We start from the raw sequence: 19,412 nt of genomic DNA on the forward strand, positions 1-19,412 counted from the left end.
CCAGAGAGCCCACTCAGCCCACTCCAACTCCTCCAGTTTCCTCAGATCTAACCAACACTTCCTTCTCCCTTCACCGGAAACGGAAAGAGGAAAAGCAAAGCCCAGAACCCAGCGCTTAGGGATTCGTTTTCTTCGGGTTTCTTGTGGGCGAGGCCATCAGGCCGGCGCCGACTGGCGGTCAGAGCCGTCGCTCTCAGCCAACGCCACTTCCTATTGGTTCCCTGGGGCTCCGCCTCCTGAGCAGGGCGGGAGATTCGGTGTGAAGGAGGGAGGCTGCCCATTCCCCGCCCCACTCGCCGGCCTCCGGAGCGTCTTGCTCGACCCTGCGACCCTGCGACCCCGCGACCCCGCTTCTGCACTGCCTAAAAGAATTTGGCCTTTCCCGCTGGGGCCGAAGCCGCTTTTCCAGCGGCGACCATTCAGCGGGGTAGCGTCCGGCAGGCACGAGGCGGCCGCAGCCGCGCCACCCGGAGACCTGGCGGTGCGTGGTTGGGCGGCGGGGCAGCTTGCCTCCCTCTCCTGCTTAGCTCGGGGCTTGTGAGGTGAGTCCAGGTGCACCCAGTCCCCGGCCTTCACCTCGGCACTCCGGGCAGCGTCGCTGCGCCTCCCTCTCTGCCCTCCCCAGGCTGCCTCCGGCCCCGCCGCCCTGAGGACCCTCGGCTGGCCGAGAACGGCCAGCTGGTCAGTTGCGCGAGGCCCAGACCGAAGTCAGTAAATACTTGTTGGGGTGAGAGGCTCCCTCTTTAAAGACCGTTCCTCTGTCCAGCAGTGATGGGCCTTCTGTGCAAGGGGTGTCTGTTACCAACGTATCTGTTTTCCGGCGTGATGAGCCTTCGCGTGCAGAGGGAGAACTGTAAAAATCCATACCGAAAGTAGTAAGGTGTCCTGGGAGAGGAACAGGTACAGTGAGGGCTGAGGAGGAAGAGATCTTGTCCCAGAACTACCACTGGAGCGAGAACCCTTTGATGTCATCCCAGCCTGGAAGCACCAAATGAATCCTCCTAACTGAACACAGTCACCCTGGGACAGTGCTTGGTTGTAAAATGTTGATAAACCAGACTCCTTTGGTAGAGCTTTTTAAGTTAAAACAAGTTGATGCAGTACTTTTCGCTTTACAGCTGAAATCCTAATAGAACCACTACACCTTCCCCTTAGTCCAATTGCAATCTGAAGAAAAATAGCATGGCCCTACACCTTTGTGTGATGGCACTGCACATTAAATGGGCATCATTCATTCAACATTTATTGAGCACTTTTTTCTGTTAGATGTGCTGACGAAAATTGATCAGTAGTCGATCTAAGAAAGAAGTGGAAAATTTTATTTGAGCCAAACAGGGTTATGACTCTGAGAACAGCCTCTCAGAAAGCTCTAAGAACTGTTCCGTTTGTTAGAAGTCAAAGCACTGTTAGATGTTTTTGAGACTGTGGGCTGTACATTAAATGGCATATTATTGACAGTTTACACAATCCAAATCTACACATACAAAGCAAAGAGTGGGTCATGGGTCATCCTGGCCCCTTACAAGATAAGAAGGAAGTTATCTCCTAAAGAGATCTGGTTACTGCAGATGTGCAATACACACTAAAGTGGAGGGAGGAGGCCCAAGTAGGCAAAGAAAAATTTTATGTTTAAATATGTTTAAATCGTCTTGCCATAAAATATGAATTTTATTTCGTCAGACATTTGTTGGGATATGGAGTTGTATAAGAGATCTGCATGGTTAAGTTGAAATTTAAAGTAAAAATACCCGTAGTAAGGAACCTAGTTAGCATTTTCGTAGGCCAAGCGCATGGTCTCATTTAATCGTCACAACTTTGTCCAGAGTCACACAGTTGTAAGTGTGGAGTTAAGATCGGAACCCAGGTTTATCTGATATTAAAATTGGTGCACAGCCACTAAACTATACCACCTTCTTTTTTTAAAGGATTATGTTTGTTTTTAAATTGTAGCAAATCTTTTATTTGCTCTCAAAGGAGAGTGTATTGTGGTAACGCTCATTTGGTGCTGCTGTATTACCTTGTTAACTCCTTGAAAAGAGTCTACTTAAAAGTAAGCAGCAAGACAGTGCCTTGAAGAGTAAGTGGTCACTAAATATTTTCATTTTATTATGCGATTGTACTGGGGTTTTTTTTGTTTTTGTTTTCAGAAAATGTTGGAGAAGAAGGAAGGAAAGGTTTCTTTCAAGGTTTTTGTCGAAATTTCAATTTTTTGATTCTGTACTGTATAATAAGATGCCCTTAATATCTAGAAAAGAAAATTACGTATAAATGCATTTGGCTACAAACAAGACAGTTAGGCTGCCTCTGTCCAGACAATTCTTACATAAAATACCATACGGAAATTGCCTAGGACAATATTAAGTTGTCTAGAATATTTGTTTTTAAATTTTCCTTGAAAATCTTTTTTTTCCCCCTGAAGGGACTACTAAACTTTTGCTAATCAGAGGTAATGTAACTGACCTTTACTCCTTTTGATTGCCAGGAAGCTAAGAGCCCAAATTCTTTGTATGATTTTATTTTCTGCCTTTCTTTATATGTTCCCTGACCCAGATTCCCTATTAGTGTGTATGTATAGTTTATCATTTGTTGTATTGCACTGCTTATTGCTTCAAATCCTTTGTAGAACACAGCAGTATATAGTTCTAAATAATGTAGCCTATGCTGCTCTTAAAAGTATGCTTGATAGAACTAGTGATGTTTAACCTAATGAACTAGAAACCTAGAGGAACTGTAGAAGTTCTTGGATATTTGAACCGCTGTGTGGGAGAATGACTAAACATATTATGAATAGTTTCCAGAGGTCAAGACAAGCATTTAGGATAACAGATTTGTATTTAATGGCAGGAGAAGTTGTGTCATTTAATCAAATGATCAGGGTCTTTGGATTTAGTTAAACTTGGGTTTCAGCCCTAACACACTTTCTAATTGTGTGAATTTGAGTGAGTAATTTAATCTTTAACCTCAGTTTACTCATCTGTAAATTGGGGGAATTAAATATATTTTAACCATCTCAGAGAATCTGAGGATTTATTGATCTGGTATACATAAAAGTGCCTAACACAGTGCCTGACAAACAGCCCCTTAAAAAACTTTATTTTATACAGATAGAAAGAAGTTGTGTTCCTTAATTTTGTATAAATGTCACATAGATGCATTAAACTTCTTCTCTAATACACCCAGTTCCCCATAATAAGAAACAGTGTCATGACTAGGAGGTTGGTCCAAATGGATATGTTCTACTGGCAGTGGCCATATAAATTATAGATGAAGTATAATCTTTGTACACAAAGTATAAACCTAATGGAATTGTTGTGAGGATTAAATGAGAATACATATAGAATATTGAGAAGAGTGTCTAGCACATAGTAAGTGCTCACATTTTGGCCTCCTTCCACCTACTTGCCCCCACAAGTTAGATCTTCTCAGTCTCTGAGGCTCCCTGGCCAAAATGGTAATGGTCATTTTGCCCTTTACTGTGCCATCATAACAACTTTGGCTTTCTAAGATCTGCCTTTATCTACTCATCTTGGTTGTTAAAACTCATGAACTTCTTTGGTTGCTGTCGTTTTCCTGTTAGCTGGCCTGACTGAGTTCTTTTTCCAATTACAGGTGACTCTACTTGAATTTCCCAGCTGCAGAATATGTAGTACCTTTAAAGGTAAATGAAAACTGAGACAAATCATTTAAGTGTGCTAGTTACAAAAGAAAACTTGGCAACATTTAGTAAGTTATCTGCATGCAGATAACTGATTCATGGGGGACTCAATCAGTAGATCCTCTTGTCAGGGGAAAAGGCATAAATAGGATTTATGAGAGAAAGAAGAGAGAAAAAAAATTCATTTTTTGAGTAAACTGATTAGCTGACAACTAGTTGGAATCGTTTATTTGTTTCAGGCATTAGCATTATAAGTTCTGAAACTAAATTTTGTCAGCGTAGCCAGAGTTGATCAAACTTTTGCTTGCCAAATCCGAAATTTGTTCAGTGAAGAACTGATTCTAAAGTACTGGAAAGATTCATGCTTACTCTTTAGTTACCGAGATACCTAGAAAGCCATATTCATGATTGTCAAGTTGTTTGGTGAGCATGCAATTTCATAGTAAAGGGAGATGCTTGAAAATTATTTGATCCAGTCTTGGTACACCAGTGAAGCACACAGACTTCCCCCAGTGGACTATATCTTTCTAGTGAACAGATATGAAAATCCACCAAACCATTACTCTTTGTTTGGCTGCCCCTTTTCTAAACTCTCATGTATTAACCTCCCCCTTTCTAATAATGTTGTTATTCTGTATATTGGTTAGAGCTTTCTTTACAGGCAGAATTGTCATTATATTTTAGTTGCCTTGATTGGATTTGGCTTTTTCCTAATCTCAGGCACTTCTTCCTCTCTTCCATTTTTCAGATAAAGAATTGAGTTACTTATTATCAAAAACACAGTATCGATACAATAATGATAATGTATTTTTCATACTTAAAGATTTTTAAAACTTTTATGCAAATACATGTATTCATTATGTGAATGTTTATTTGGCTGTTGATATGAATTTTTCATCACTTCTGAGTGCTTCATTGCTTTTGTTTAGGTTGGCAATGATGAGCAAGCTGGAATCAGAGGAAGACAAGATGCTGGAGGTTCAGTTTGTGGGAGATGATGATGTTCTTAATCACATTCTTGATAGAGAAGGAGGTACTGAATGATTATACAGTTGAAGGGATGCTTATATAATGGTTATGTATTATTTCACTTTTAAAAATAATTTAATCTTCTATTTTGAAAATACAGCCCAGAATATTTGATCTAGTAAGACTGCAAATAAACCTTAATTTTTAGTTCATTCCATTCAAAATGTACTGAAAATTAAAAATAATAAAGCCTCATCTAATGTGAAATGCTCAGTAGTGGTGGTAAGTGATAACCACCCATTGTAATTAAAATGTATAGTTATTTTGACCCCCCAAAATATATAATTTAAAGGTTTTGTTTTTTTAACTTATAAACTGTGGAAGAGAGATCTGTACTTGAATCAAAGAGAAAACACTGAATTTTTTTACAGCTTTTAAGTAATGACAATATAATAGTATAGTTTATTTATTTAAATGTAGTGTTTAGAAAGAATTTATACCTGTCATGTTCTGATTCTTTGGATGTTCTTATAGGAGCTAAAATAAAAAAGGAGAGAGCCCAGCTTTTGGTCAACACAAAAAAAATAATAAAGAAGCCAGAATATGATTTGGAGGAAGATGACCAGGAAGTTTTAAAAGATCAGAACTATGTGGAAGTTTTAGGACACCATGTTCAAGGTATTTGTGGGGTGAGGGGGGTGGTGGTTGTTGGAGTTGGGAGTGTACGCTCATATTTCTGTGAGTCGCCAAAATTGCTTTGCAGGATACATAAAAGTAGTCTGGTAGGTTAAGCAACATTGTGCTACAATTTTTTTTTTTCTTTTTAATTTATTTTGGCTGCGTGAGGTCTTAGTTGTGGCATGCAGGATCTTCGTTGTGGCATGTGGGCTCTTAGTTGCAGCATGCAGACTTCTTGGTTGTAGCATGTGGACTCTTAGTTGTGGCATGTGGGATCTAGTTCCCTGACTAGGGATCGAACCCAGGCCCCCTGCACTGGGAGCACACAGTCTTACCCAGTGGACCACCAGGGAAGTCCCTTTCCCAATTTTTTAAATTGTAAGATACCCATAACGTAAAATTTACCATCTTTACCATTTTTAAGTGTACAGTCCAGTTATATTAAATACATTCGTAATGTTGTGCTACCATCACCATCATCCACCTCCAAAACTTTTTATGTGGTGTGCTATATTATTTTATTTCTCATCAGAAGAGCATTACTTCAGGGCTTCCCTGGTGGCGCAGTAGTTAAGAATCTGCCTGCCAATGCAGGGGACACGGGTTCGAGCCCTGGTCCAGGAAGATCCCACATGCCGTGGAGCAACTAAGCCCATGAGCCACAACTACTGAGCCCGTGCACCACAACTACTGAAGCCCGTGCACCTAGAGCCCGGGCTCCACAACAAGAGAAGCCACCACAATGAGAAGCCTGCGCACCGCAACCAAGACTAGCCCCCACTCACTGCAACTAGAGAAAGCCCGTGCCCAGCAATGAAGATCCAACACAGCCAAAAATAAGTAAATAAAATAAATAAATTTTAAAAAAAGAAAAAAGAGCATTGCTTCAGACTTTTTCTCTACAGTTGGAAAGGTTGGAAGCACTGAGTTTCTACTGTACATTTTTTAATCTATACATAGTTCTTTTTTTTTCTTTCTTTTTTTTAAAAACCAGTCTGGTGCTTAAATATTTTTAGAAAGATAGTCTACAGACCAAGCACTCTAAAGTTGTTTTTTTAAGATATCTATACTTTTAACCAATTTGAAATAATTTCATAAAGCAAGTCACTTTATTATTAACTTGATCTTCTTTACAGAAATAGTTAGAAGGAAGATTCCAAGAAGTAATGTGTTCCAACCTAGGCATGCTGGTGTTATGTTTTTTTACACCTAAGCCAGATTCCTGCCAGACTGTGCTTAAAAAATCTTACTCTTGGATTATAATTTACTTAACTTAGGGCTCAAAGAGCACAGATTTATATTAGGGTGCAAGGAGCATAGACCTACTTAAGTTGACTTAAAAAAATAAAGATCAAGGAACAAATTCAGTATTGTTGGGCACTAGGGGCATTGGAGCTGGGAGCATGTTAAGAAATGAGGGACTTTGCTTTCACATATCTCCTGGTCTCCCTCATGTCATCTCTGTGCATCAATTCTGTTCTCTCTATGCCACCTGTCTCCTTCATGTACATGTCTTTTACTCTCTCATATTTGACTTATAAATGGCCACTATGACTACTCCCAACCTTTTTGTCACCTCTTGAGTGATACTGCTTCTGGATTTGTTCCCAGTGTTAAATGATATGATACAAAAAACAACCATTGGGCTTCCATGGTGGCGCAGTGGTTGAGAATCTGCCTGCTAATGCAGGGGACACGGGTTCAAGCCCTGGTCTGGGAAGATCCCACATGCCGCGGAGCAACTAGGCCCGTGAGCCACAACTGCTGAGCCTGTGCTCTGCAACAAGAGAGACTGCAATAGTGAGAGGGCTGCGCACCGCGATGAAGAGTGGTCCCCGCTTGCCACAACTAGAGAAAGCCCTCGCACAGAAACGAAGACCCAACACAGCAAAAATAAATTAATTAATTAATAAACTTTTACCCCCAACATCTTAAAAAAATAAATTGAAAACAAACAAACAAACAAAAAACAACCATTGTCCCTCAGTAGGCTTACTGGACAGGGCATATTCTTGTTATTTATTTATTTATTATTTTGGGTTGTGTTGGGTCTTTGTTGCTGCACGCAGGCTTTCTCTAGTTGTGGCGAGCGGGGGCTACTCTTTGTTGCTGTGCGTGGGCTTCTCATTGTGGTGGCTTCTCTTTTTGCGGAGCATGGGCTGTAGGCATGTGGGCTTCAATAGTTGTGGCACGTGGGCTCAGTAGTTGTGGCTTGCAGGCTCTAGAGCGCAGGCTCAGTAGTTGTGCCGCACGGGCTTAGTTGCTCTGTGGCCTGTGGGATCTTCCTGGACCAAGGCTCGAACCCATGTTCCTTGCATTGGCAGGCGGATTCTTAACCACATGTGCTACCAGGGAAGCCCTTAGGGCATATTCTGAATAGAACTTTGGATTCTTGACTATTGTGTTAGACCTAAGAACAGATTGCAAACAATATTTTTTCTAAGTGTTTTCTTTAAAATAGTTTCTTATTGTAATGGTAATATGTATCTGTAGTAGAAACTCAGTGCTTTCTTGTAACGGCACCCACAGCAGATGATATTTGGAGGCATGCTGAAATAAAGAGGAAAATTTGGGGTTTCCCTGGTGGTCCAGTTGTTAGGACTTGGTGCTTTTACTGCTGTGGTCCAGGTTCAATCCCTGGTGCAGCCAAAGAAAAAGAAAGAAAAAAGAAAAGAGGAAAATGCTCCAGACCAGGGATAAATGCCTTGGGCTTCTGACCCGTGTTCCCACCCGCTCTGCAGGCCCTGACTGCATCCTCAGAGGCCTGAGAGGATCAATACTCAGCACACCTGTAACCCATGTCTTTAATTTCTGCACACTGGTTGGGGAACTTTGCTTTAAAGCTGTATTTCTCAACCTTTTAAAAATTATTAACCCCTAAGGAACCTTTCTAGACTTTTTCTCCTTATCACCCCCCACCCATGGAATTTTAATACTACATACATGCTGTATATCTCTTTATGTACTAAGATTCTTTGGAGGGCAACAGACCATTGCAATATCTAAGATGTTTTCCACACTCCCCCTCCTCCCACCAAGAGCCATTTCCGTTGCATCAGGAGCAGTATTATTCCTGTTGAGAATGCATGCTTTAAGAACATGGACCTGGGACTTACCTGGTGGCGCAGTGGTTAAGAATCCGCGTGCCATTTAGCTATCAGGAACAATGTTGCTATGAATATACATCTATCCTGGTATACACATGTACTAGTTTTTCTAGAATATATCCCAAGTAGTGGTATTTCAGGGTCATAAGATATGGGTATCTTCAACTTTACTGGATAAGGCCAAGCTGTTTTTGTGGTTGTTTAACCTGTGGTCTCTTAAAAGTTCATAGCGTCTGTCATACAGAGTGAAGTAAGTCAGAAAGACAAAAACAAATATCGTATATTAACGCATATATGTGGAATCTAGAAAAATGGTACAGATGAACCTATTTGCAGGGCAGGAATAGAGACGCAGACGTAGAGAATGGACATGTAGACACAGGGGGGAAGGGGAGGGTGGGATGAATTGGGAGATTAGGATTGACATATATACACTACCACGCATAAAATAGATAGCTAGTGGGAACCTGCTGTATAGCACAGGGACTCAGCTCAGTGCTCTGTGATGACCTAGATGGGTGGGATTGGGGGTGGGGTGGGGGTGGGAGGGCGGTCCAAGAGGGAGGGGATATATGTATACATAGAGCTGATCCACTTCGTTGTACAGCAGAAACTAACACAACATTGTAAAGCAATTATACTCCATCAAAAAAAAAAAGTAAACTGAAAAAAAGAGAATCTCCTGCTAATGCAGGGGACACGGGTTTGAGCCCGATCCAGGAAGATCCCACATGCAGTGGAGCAATTAAGCCCGTGCGCCACAACTACTGAGCCTGCGCTCCAGAGCCTGTGAGCCACAACTACTGAGCCCATGCACCACAACTACTGAAGCCTGCGTGCCTAGAGCCTGTGCTCTGCAACAAGAGAAGCCACAACAGTGAGAAGCCCACTCACTGCAAGGAGGAGTAGCCGCCGCTCGCCGCAACTAGAGAAAGCCCATGCGCAGCAATGAAGACCCAACGCAGCCAAAAATAAATAAATTAATTAATTAATTTTTAAAAAAAGAACAGGGACCTGTTGACAGTTTGGTGTGTATATGTCTGTCTGCACATACATGCACACACATAAGTTTGTCTCGAGTACAGGAAGTGGGGCTGTTCATTTGCCTATTGGCATGTACGACAAAGGAGCCCGTAACTTACAGTTAAGTCTTGCAAACATGACTTTTCCTATTTTGCTTTGTTTTTTCTTATTTGCCACAATGTGTATAGGGGTGGAGAGTGGTGTTTCAGATAAGGTGTAGGAAGGAGAGTTTTCTTAGTTTTCTTTTAATGTTTTCTTTAGGGAAGAAAAGGTGACATCTGTTACCATCTTGCTTAACTTTATTTGAGATACTGAACAATAAGCTTCTGCCTAATCCTTAATTACAAACAGAAGACAGTAAGGATTTTTTTTTGGCCACACATCTTACTTAGTTCTCCAACCAGGGATCGAACCTGTGTCCCCTGCAGTGGAAGCACTGAGTCTTAACCACTGGAACACCAGGGAAGTCCTGTTAAGCATTACTTTTAAAACACAGACATTTCACAAAGAATCTTAAGGAATATTTAAAAGGAAAAAACTTTTCAACAAGGACCTTTAAATACTTTATTAATCAATCCCTTTACTTACTATTGAAGTATAAGCTGCTTCTTATAAGCAGCACATATCTTGACATACCTGGCATAACTCTTATTTTCTATTAATCCATCCACTCTGGTGAAAAATCATTGCATGGAGGTGCTAGGTGATCTCAGGCATTAAACAGAATGTTTTCTGAAAGATCTCCCCCAAACAATCAGACAGGTGTCCTCAAGAGCAATTTGTCTTATTGATGCTTCTCTTAAACAATTGATTTGTTTTTCAGTTTTATGAACAGAATAATTCTTTAATTGATTATAAGTTGGCTATTAGAAAATTCTGAGACAAATATGTGGTCCATCCATAGTATTTTTTTAAATTTATTTATTTCTGGCTGCGTTGGGTCTTCGTTGCTGTGTGTGGGCTTTCTCTAGTTGCGGCAAGCAGGGGCTACTCTTCCTTGTGGTGTGCGAACTTGTCATTGCGGTGGCTTCTCTTTTTACGGAGCATGGGCTCTAGGCGTGCGGGCTTCAGTAGTTGTGGCTCGTGGGCTCTAGAGTGCAGGCTCAGTAGTTATGGCCCACAGGCTTAGTTGCTCTGCGGTATGTGGGATCGTCCCAGACTAGTGCTCGAACCTGTGTCCCCTGCATTAGCAGGAGGATTCTTAACCACTGTGCCACCAGGAAAGTCCCAATCCATAGTATTTTTAATTTAGCCTTATTCAGAGTTCCATTTTTGAACTTAAGGATGATGTCAGATTTTTTTTTTTTTTTTTTTTTTTTTTTATGCGTTACGCGGGCCTCTCACTGTTGTGGCCTCTCCCGTTGCGGAGGACAGGCTCCGGACGCGCAGGCTCAGCGGCCATGGCTCATGGGCCCAGCCGCTCCGCGGCATGTGGGATCTTCCCGGACCGGGGCACGAACCCGTGTCCCCTGCATCGGCAGGCGGACTCTCAACCACTGCGCCACCAGGGAAGCCCAATGTCAGATTTTTAATTGCGGTTAAATTAACAATCTGTTTTTTTTAATTGTGGTAAAAAATATTGCGGTAAGATATACATTAATATAAAATTTACCATCTTAACCATTTTTAAGTATATAGTTCAGTATTAAGTATATTCACATTATTTTACAACCAATCTCTAGAACTTTTTTCATCTTACAAAACTGAAATTCTGTACTCAATTAAACAACGGCCCAGTCCCCCCTTCCCCCAGCCCCTGGAAGCCACCATTCTACTTCCTTTGACTCTATGAATTTGACTACTCTAGGTACCTCATATAAGTGGAATTGTACACTATTTGTCTTTTTGTGTTTGCCTTATTTCACTTAGCATAATGTCCTCAAGGTTCATACATGTTTAGCAAGTGTCAGTTTACTTCCTTTTTTTTTTTTTTTTTGAGTTTCCTTCCTTTTCAAGGCTGAGTAATATTGCATTGTATGTATATACCACATTTTGTTTATTTATTGGTTGATGGACATTTGGGTTGCTTCAGCCTTTTGGCTGTTGTGAATAATGCTATTAGGATGATCTTATTTGCAAAGCAGAAATAGAGACACAGATGTAGAGAACAAGCATGGATACCAAGGGGGAAAGTGGGGGGGGGGGGATGGGATGAATTGGGAGATTGGGATTGACATATATACACTATTGATACTATGTATAAAATAGATAACTAACTAATGAGAGCATACTGTATAGCAGAGGGAACTCTACTCAGTGCTCTGTGGTGACCTGAATGGGAAGGAAATCCAAAAAAGAGGGGCTATGTGTATATGTATAGCTGATTCACTTTGCTGTACAGTATAATAATGCTCCTAGGAACATGGGTGTACAAATATCTCTGTGAGATCTTGATTTGAATTCTTTTGGGAATATTCCCAGAAGTGGAATTGCTGGATCATATGGTAATTCTATTTTTAATTTTTTGAGGAACCACCATACTGTTTTCCATAGCAACTACATCATTTTGCATTTCTACCAACAATGCACAAGGGTTCCAATTTCTCCACATTCTCACCAACACGTTTTTTTTTTTTTAATAATAGCCATCCCAATGCGTGTGAAGTAGAAGTGTTATTTCTTTCTAAATTTAACATATTGTTAAATTCTTAGAATTCTCTGGACAAAGAAAACTCTAGTAACTGAATAATAATATATTCTAACCTATAAATAATACATAGTTTCCTCTGTTAGACTTCTGAATTATTTCTAAGTTTTTATTATTATAACTAATGCAGTAGTGATTACCCTTGAACATAAATCTTTGTTCAGATGTCTTATTTTTTTCATCAGAGATTCCTCAAATAGAATTACTGGTGAAAGTATATGAACTTAATTTAAAAAAAAAGGTATATGAACTTTATAAGGCTTACATATTGCTAAATTACTTTCTAGGAAGATTGTATCAACTAGTATTAAGATCCCTCATCAGCATTAAACATTTTTTCTTTTATTTATTAGCCATTTTAACTTCTGTGAATTGTATGTTCATAGTTATTTTGGTATTGTCTATTTTGAGTAATTTTAAAACTATTAAAAAGTTTTATTTATATATTATACTAAATCCCTGTTGGCCAGTGTGATTAGAGCCATTGTTAATTGGTCAATTTATCAAAATATCAGAACAAGGAAATCATAAAAATAATTATATACTCTAAACATTTTGTTTTACATATAAACATATATGTAGATATTTATGTATCATTGTCTTTTCTTTAAATATACATTTGCCAGTCAGCTGGTTGAAGAACAGCAGCACCTTTTGGTTTTGGTTTTGGGTATTTTTAGATAGCATATCCATAATGTATTATCTAGGATTTCAAGTTTTATTTCCTTCCATTAGATTGATCATTTAAAGACACTTCTGATGCAGTCTGAATGTAGTGTGCTTTTATGTTTTTCAGTTTTTTTCTTAAATCTTTTATGGTTTTTCATCCATACCTAATTTGAAATCAGTTCTTTTAGTTAATAACTTTTATCGTCTTTCTAAAGCATTTAATTTAGTTTACATAGAAACTACTTGATATTTTTTATTCATATTTTGTCTGTGTGCCAAACATTTAATTTACATAATTATAGTAACAAGTTCTCCATAAACAGACTTAGCCATATGTGCATATTATAGATATATGATAGAGGTAGCATTAGAGATCACTAGGCTAAGGATGAACTGGTCAATAAATGGTGTTGGAACAATTGACTATCCTTATGAAAAAAAGAAATTGGGGGCTTCTCTGATGGTGCAGTGGTTGAGAGTCCGCCTGCAGGGGGACCCGATGCAGGGGACACGGGTTCGTGCCCTGGTCCGGGAAGATCCCACATGCCACGGAGCGGGTAGGCCTGTGAGCCGTGGCCGCTGAGCCTGCGCGTCCGGAGCCTGTGCTCCACAATGGGAGAGGCCACAACAGTGAGAGGCCCATGTACTGCAAAAAAAAAAAAAGAAAGAAAGGAAAAAAAGAAATTGGATTCCTAACTGCCATCATAAACAACTTAATTACCTTAATTAAAGATTTACACATGAAAAGCAAATTATAAATGCTTTTACAAGAAAATATAGGAGAATATGGCTTTGGTCTTATAGAAGAATTTCTTTAAAAATGTGTAATCAAAAGAAAAGATTGACAAATTAAACTAATTAAAATTCAGAACTTCTCAAGAAGACAAACCACAGCTAGGAGAAGATATAACAAAAGACATATCTATTAAAGAACTGTTACCCAAAATATACGAAGAGCTCTTAAAACTCAACAATAAGAAAATGAACAACCTGATTAAAAAATGAGCAAAGGACCTGGACATCTCACCAAAGAAGATACCCAGATGGCAGATGAGCATATGAAAAGATGTTCAACATTATATGTCATTAAGGAATTGCAAATTCAGACAACAATGGGGTACCACTACACATCTATTAGAATGGCCAAAATCCAGGACTTCCCTGGTGGTCTAGTGGCTAAGACTTCACCTTCCAATGTGGGGGATACAGGTTTGATCCCTGGTCGGGGAGCTAAGATCCCACATGGCTCACAGCCAGAAAACCAAAACAGAAAACAGAAGCAATATTGTAACAAATTCAATAAAAACTAAAAAAAATTGTCCACATCAAAAAACCAAAATATTAAAAAAAAAAAAAGAATGGCCAAAATCCAAAATATTGACAACGCCAAATGCTGACAGAGATATGGAGTAACAAGAACCCATTTACTACTAGTGGGAATGCAAAATGGTACAGCTCCTTGGAAGACAGTTTGGCAGTTTATTACAGACTAAACATATTCTTACCATGTGACCTAGCAGTTGTGTTCCTTCATATTTACTCAAATGAGTTGAAATCTTTTGTTCACCCAAAAACCTGCACACACACATGTTTGTAGCAGCTTTGTTCATAATTGCCAAGGATTAGAAGCAACCAAGAAGTCAACCAAGGATAAATAAACTGATAAATCCATGCAGTGGGATATTATTCAATGCTAAAAAAAATAATAAGTTATCAGTCTATGAAAAGATATGGAGGAGCCTTAAATGCATATTGCTAAATGAAAGAAGTCAATCTGAAAAGGCTACATACTGTATGATTCCAACTCTGACATTCTGGAAAAGGCAAAACTATACAGACAGTAAAAGAAGACATTGGTTGCCAAGGGTCAGGAGTAAGGAAGGGATGAATAGATGGAGTACAGAGGATTTTTAAGGCAGTGAGTCCATTCTGTATGATACTATAATGATGGATACATGTCATCGTACTTTGTCAAAACCTATAGAATGTACAACAGCAAGAGTAAACCGTAATGTAAACTATGGACTCTGGGTGATAATGAAGTGTCAACAGAGGTTCATTGATTCCAACAAATGTACCACTCTTTTTTTGTTTTTGTTTTTTAATTTTAATTTATTCATTTTGTTTGTTTTTTTACAAATGTACCATCTGGTGTGAGATATTGATAATGGGGGGAGGCTGTAGATATGTAGGGCAGGAGATACATGGGAAATCTCTGTACCTTCCACTTGAGTTGGTTGTGAACCTAAAACTGCTCTAAAAAATAGTCTGTTTTTTAAAAATCCACTACTTCTCTTCATCGAATGACATTATCAAGAAGTGAAAAGACGAGACACAGGATAGAGAAGATATTTCTTCTTCTGGAAATAAGAAACCCGTAAAAAGGTGTTAAGCTTCGTTAGTGACTAGGGAAAGGAAATTAAAATGCCTTTCCCCATGAGATTCATTTTGTACCCACTAGATTGGCAAAGATTAAGGAGTTTAGGTAATACCAAGTGTTCGTGCATATACACACCAATGGGAACTCTTAAGCAATAAAGGGAGCAAACACTGACTTCGGAAAAGTTTGGCACTTTAATAAACTCATTAAAGGTTTGGGGACTTCCCTGGCATCACAGTGGTTAAGAATCTGCCTGCCAGTGCAGGGGATGCGGGTTCTATCCCTCGTCTGGGAAGATCCCACATGCTACGGGTTAACTAAGCCCGTGCATCATAACTACTGAGCCTGTGCTCTAGAGCCCACGAGCCACAACTACTGAGCCCACGTGCTGCAACTGCTGAAGCCCACGTGCTGCAACTGCTGAAGCCCACATGCCTAGAGCCCATGCTCCGCTACAAAGAGAAGCCACCACAATGAGAAAACTGCGCACCGCAACAAAGAGTAGCCCCCACTCACTGCAACTACAGAAAGCCCACTGGCAGCAATGAAGACCCAGTGCAGCCGAAAAAATTTTTTTTAAAAATTTGGCACAATAATAAACCCATTACATGTTAACAAAAATTACATGTATTTTGATGAAAAATATCTATTTCAAAAAATTATTGAAGAGGGCATAGTTTTATATTTTTGCAAATCTCTTTAATGTCTGACTTAATAGAAAACAGCTGGATTTTCATATCTGCTCATGCATTTTGTTAGCTGACAGGGTGGTGATGTCACCACACATCATGTAGTTTCTGGATTACCTCAATATAAACTCATGATTGAGGGTCAGAAAGTCAGATCTTGTCTTAGTGTCACTATGAAACAGTTTCAGCCTCAGGGACCTCAGAGACGCTCTACCCGCCACCCCATAACAGACTACATTTTGAGAATCACTGTGATAGCAAGTAGACTACTAGCCATGAGTGTCCGGTATGTTGTAGGTAGCAGTTGTTATTTAAAGGGAGGATTAAAGAATGAAATTAAGTCAGGGTCTTAGTTGAGAGTAAGAGAACTTCTATCATATAACAACTGTTTAAATCTCAACTTCAGGGCTTCCCTGGTCGTGCAGTGGTTAAGAATCCGCCTGCCAATGCAGGCGATGTGGGTTCGAGCCCTGGTCCGGGAAGATCCCACATGCTGCCAAGCAACTAAGCCCATGTGCCACAACTACTGAGCCTGTGCTCTGGAGCCCACGAGCCACAACTACTGAGCCCACACTCCTAGAGCACATGCTCCGCAACAAGAAAAGCCACTGCAATGAGAAACCCGCGCACCACAACGTAGCCCCACTCGCCACAACTAGAGAAAGCCTGCATGCAGCAACGAAGACCCAACGCAGCCAAAAATAAAATAAATGAAATAAATAAATTTATTTTAAAAAAAAAAGAAAGAAGCATAACTAATAAAGTCCCTTTTGTCCTCCCTCCTCAGGGGCAACTTCTATCATGAATTGAATGCATATCCCTCTAGTCTGGAGTGTTCTTTAGTGGGCTTTTTATTGTTGTGTTTGTTTATATATTTTTGTGTATCTGTGAATAACATGTTTTCTGTGTTTTAAAATTTATGTAAACAGTATCATAGTCTACTGTGTGTTCTTAATATCTTATTTATAAATATGTATTGTTAAACATTTGTGCAAGACAGTGAGGGGTACAAATCCTAAGTTTTTGTTAAAATTCTGTCTTTTTTCCTGTTAATTAACCTCACCCATTTTTCCTAAATGTATGTTGCATTTTTCTTTCAGAATCCTTGAAAAATGGCTCTGCTATAGATGGTGGGAATAAAGTTTATTCTTTTCAGAATAGAAAACACCCTGAAAAGATGGCTAAATTAGGTATGTTGCTTTTCTGACTTCTGTAATCACTATTCACCTTTTCTAAGGTGTATTTAACCACATTTCCCACTGTTTTCACCCCATTGCATTCACTAAAAGAATGAATGAGGGATGTTATTTTATTTTCAAGCATACTTAAAGTCATTAGTTTTTTTCATGCTCAGATGTCTTCTGTTCTCAGCTAGGTTCTAAGGTTATAGTAGAGACCCTGTTTTAGATTCCTTCCCACAACACCTAGCATAGGCTATTAACAAATTTTTGTTATGTAAACAAGTGACTTAAGTCACACAGAGATATTCTGAATTTATTGAATAAGAGTTTTACACTGTATGTAGAAGAAGAGTTCGTATTATAGAAAATTATTTATGTAAAATTGTTAGAAATGGGCTGTTCTAACATTTTTCTTACCCCGGTTACCACTTATACTAATTACATGTGAATTACTGATTTTCAGAGAACTAGACTTAAATAAATTATATATAACATTAAAATTAAACTAGCAATTTAATTCTTTTTAAAAATTCAGGTGGCACTATTCTTGGATCCTGCGGCATGAGGGGTCATCAGTTTTGAAAGCTTTGAGGAAAGGAAATAACACGTGAAAGCACTTTAAAATTAAGGAGGTCCATAAGTTTATGGAAGTTTGGGAATACCAAAAAGTTAAGAGCAAGGGAGTAATAGTTAACTACCTGGCAAAATAGTTGTTGTATAAGAGGACTTATAATCTATAATTGTAGAACATCTATATATGTGTCTTAAGTGGTGTATTTTTATGCAGTCATTGTAGTCAGTGATCATTTAAACATTCAAACATTGTAGTCAGTGATCATTTAAACATTCAAAGTCAAATGAATGTCACACTTGTTGAGTCTCGACACTGATGAGGGGCATATAAGAAGTAATTATAAGACCTGTGTTTCTGAACATAATACAATTTAAGCATTTGCAAAATTCGGTTTTTCTGAAAGGTATAATATTATATGCATCATTAATTTTGAACCTAACATGGTACATACAATAATTTACACTAATTGATGTGTTTCTTAGACTTTATTATCTGCATAAAGAAATCTAAAAAGGTTTTGATACAATGAACTTATTTACAAAACAGAAATAGCCTTGCAGACCTAGAAAACACACTTATGGTTACCAAAGGGGAAAGTCGGGGGAGGTTTAAATTAGGAGTCTGGGATTAACAGATACACACTACTATATAGAAAATAGATAAACAGCAAGGACCTACTTACTGTATAGCACAGGGAACTATACTTGATATTTTGTAATAACCTATATGGGAAAAGAATCTGAAAAAAACGGAATCACTTTGCTGTACACCTGGAACTAACACGCTTTAAATCAAGTATACTTCAATAAAAAATAAATTAATTTAAGAAAAGAAATTAAAAAATTTTTGATCTGTAAAAATGACTGAATTCTGTGTAGGATCTCTGGGACACCAGAGGAAAATGCTAATATAATTACTAGAGGAAAGATCAGATAGACACCAAGGCCAAAGTGAAACCCTAACGACAGTGAAGCATTGGAGAAAGAACTAATAGTGAAAAGAAAAATGGAACCTCACTGGAGTAATCAAGTAGAAGTTCCCTGAGTGGATAGTCAACATGCACATAACTGCAATGATACATGTCTCATATCTATATGTGCTGTGAGGAACTTAAGTATTGTTATGATGGGCATTTCTTTCATCACATCTGAAAGAAATATAGTCATGAAAAGATAGTTTTCTGGATAGTTTAAGACTGATCATACTTTCCAAAATCTGTGTTTAGTTAGGACCTGTGTTATGTCGCTCTTTGACTTATTAAGTATTTTTGCTAATTGTGTTTACATCTAAATATATCAATAAAATAGAATGCCTTAATATTTTAAAATAAGTTATGATCTGTCAGAAAATCATATATTACTCTGAGTATAAAAGATGATTAAATATAATTGGAGTAACCAAGATATAGGGCTAGAAATAGAGCAAGAGTTAGATTGGAAGGCTTTGTAAAACACAGAGAACACGTCCAGGATGAGTAAGTAAATGCAAAGAAAAAGCAAAGATAGAATTATCACATAGAAAGGACAAGGACAGTAAGGAGTTTGACCAGCTTGGAGAAAGATGAATTTAAGGAAATTGAAACTAGATTGGATAGATAGGATCAGATAATAACCTGATGAGAAGTTATTATTAGGCAAAGAGGAGTTTTATTTTAAAATTTCTAATATGTTGCAGACCAGTTGATGTGTGAAATATAATACAAATGAATTAAATATTTGCCCCAATTTTTTATTATTGAAATTAATACCCATACATGGATGACTGTCTCTTGTTTCCTTTCCTCTTCAATTCTTCCTTTTTCTTCCTTTCTCCTTTTGTAGTTTAAAGTTATTTAAAAGCA

The 19,412-nt window shown here is 38.6% G+C and overlaps 1 protein-coding gene across 2 annotated transcripts in view; it reads left to right on the forward strand.

The window, feature by feature from the left end:
• The first annotated feature begins 262 nt into the window (after positions 1-262).
• ORC2 (origin recognition complex subunit 2) overlaps positions 263-19,412 on the forward strand; it is a 51,981-nt gene continuing 32,831 nt past the window's right edge. For both annotated transcript variants that reach the window (XM_032637216.1, XM_032637217.1), the window contains exons 1-5: positions 263-542; positions 3,610-3,658; positions 4,585-4,688; positions 5,159-5,302; positions 16,918-17,007. In XM_032637216.1, coding sequence (XP_032493107.1) covers positions 4,592-4,688; positions 5,159-5,302; positions 16,918-17,007 — 331 coding nt within the window. In that variant the 5' untranslated portion in view covers positions 263-542; positions 3,610-3,658; positions 4,585-4,591. The remainder of the gene's footprint in view (positions 543-3,609; positions 3,659-4,584; positions 4,689-5,158; positions 5,303-16,917; positions 17,008-19,412) is intronic.

Source organism: Phocoena sinus, chromosome 7 (genome assembly GCF_008692025.1).
Source record: "Phocoena sinus isolate mPhoSin1 chromosome 7, mPhoSin1.pri, whole genome shotgun sequence".
NCBI classification, from domain to species: domain Eukaryota; kingdom Metazoa; phylum Chordata; class Mammalia; order Artiodactyla; family Phocoenidae; genus Phocoena; species Phocoena sinus.